At 49.7% G+C, this 1,386-nt stretch overlaps 1 protein-coding gene across 1 annotated transcript in view; it reads left to right on the top strand.

Moving 5' to 3' along the window:
- The window catches only part of TRPM4 (transient receptor potential cation channel subfamily M member 4), a 44,673-nt gene that overhangs the window by 16,530 nt on the left and 26,757 nt on the right, over positions 1-1,386 (top strand). The window contains exons 7-9 of the mRNA XM_012812586.2: positions 361-422; positions 579-770; positions 963-1,062. Of these exons, the coding sequence (XP_012668040.1) occupies positions 361-422; positions 579-770; positions 963-1,062 (354 nt within the window). The remainder of the gene's footprint in view (positions 1-360; positions 423-578; positions 771-962; positions 1,063-1,386) is intronic.

Genomic DNA, 1,386 nt, shown 5'->3' with positions numbered 1-1,386 from the left:
GAAAGAAAGAAAGAAAGAAAGAAAGAAAGAAAGAAAGAAAGAAAGAAAGAAAGAAAGAAAGAAAGAAAGAAAGAAAGAGAAACTAACAAACAAAAAAAAGTTGAAAGAAACACTTGCTTCATCTTGGGACTCAGCAGTCTTGGTCCTTAGCCCCTTCCTCCCTTGGGAAGTTAAGCAATACTATCTTCAAAATCTAGCCCCTCCCAAAGTGCTCAAAGAAAGGGCAATTCCCGTGAGCCTCAGAGCAGAGGACTAGGAAGAGGCCAGCATTTACTCCAGGACTCCTGGGAAAAGTGGTTCTCTCCCATTCCCAACAGAGGCTGATAGGAGGTGACCAAGACCCCTTTCTTCCCTCCTCAGGGACTGGAATTGACATCCCTGTCCTCCTCCTCCTGATTGATGGTGATGAGGAGATGTTGAAGGTATAAAGGCCCACATGCCTGTGCCAAAGTGGGGGTTGGGGTTGGCAACCAGTACTCCTTGGTCCTGAGTCTTAGTGGAGGAGGGGCTAGGGCCTGTACTCCAGGGAGGGTAACCATCCTACCTTCCTGGACCTGACTCTCCCCTTCATCTTGTAGCAGATAGAGAATGCCACCCACGCTCAGCTCCCCTGCCTCCTGGTGGCTGGCTCTGGGGGAGCTGCAGACTGCTTGGTAGAGACGTTGGAAGACACCCTGGCCCCAGGGAGTGGGGGAGCCAGGAGAGGTGAAGCCCGGGATCGGATTCGGCGTTTCTTCCCCAAAGGGGATCCCGAGGTTCTACAGGCCCAGGTATGACACTTGCCCAATTCTGGATCCTGAGATGGGAGGGGTCTGGGGACCAGGCTTCATGGGTAAGAGGGATGAGGTAATGGGGGTGCAGACTCCCAGGCTCTACATCCTGGAGGAGAATGGTCTCCTGCATTCCTCTGGACAAGTCCAGGAGGAGTTTGGGCTGGCGATGGAGAATTTGGTGTTCTGCAGGTAGAGAGGATTATGACCCGGAGGGAGCTGCTGACAGTCTATTCATCTGAGGATGGCTCTGAGGAATTTGAGACCATTGTTTTGAGGGCCCTTGTGAAGGGTAAGAGTTGGATCCCCAAATTCTCTCCTTCAGCTCAACCTTGGATGCCTTTTCTGGCCTGAGTACTTCATTCACCCTCTGTAATTGAAGGCCCCTTTTATCTTTCTCTGTCTTTCCCCTTTGCAATGTGTCTTGGGGCTTTGCATGGTGCTCCCTTGAGTTTCCCCAAATGCTTTCATTTTGTTCAATATCTGCTTCCCTCTGTTGGATCCATCCATCCATGTGCGCAGATTGATCTTTCTGTCCATTCATCTACCCATCCTTCTATTCATCTTTCATTCTTTCATCCCTTCATCTGTCCATCTATCTTTTTTTTTTTTTTTT

Source organism: Otolemur garnettii, unplaced genomic scaffold (genome assembly GCF_000181295.1).
Source record: "Otolemur garnettii isolate 467f Iridium unplaced genomic scaffold, OtoGar3 scaffold00211, whole genome shotgun sequence".
Classification (NCBI taxonomy): Eukaryota; Metazoa; Chordata; class Mammalia; order Primates; family Galagidae; genus Otolemur; species Otolemur garnettii.
This window is presented reverse-complemented; position numbering and strand designations above follow the sequence as displayed.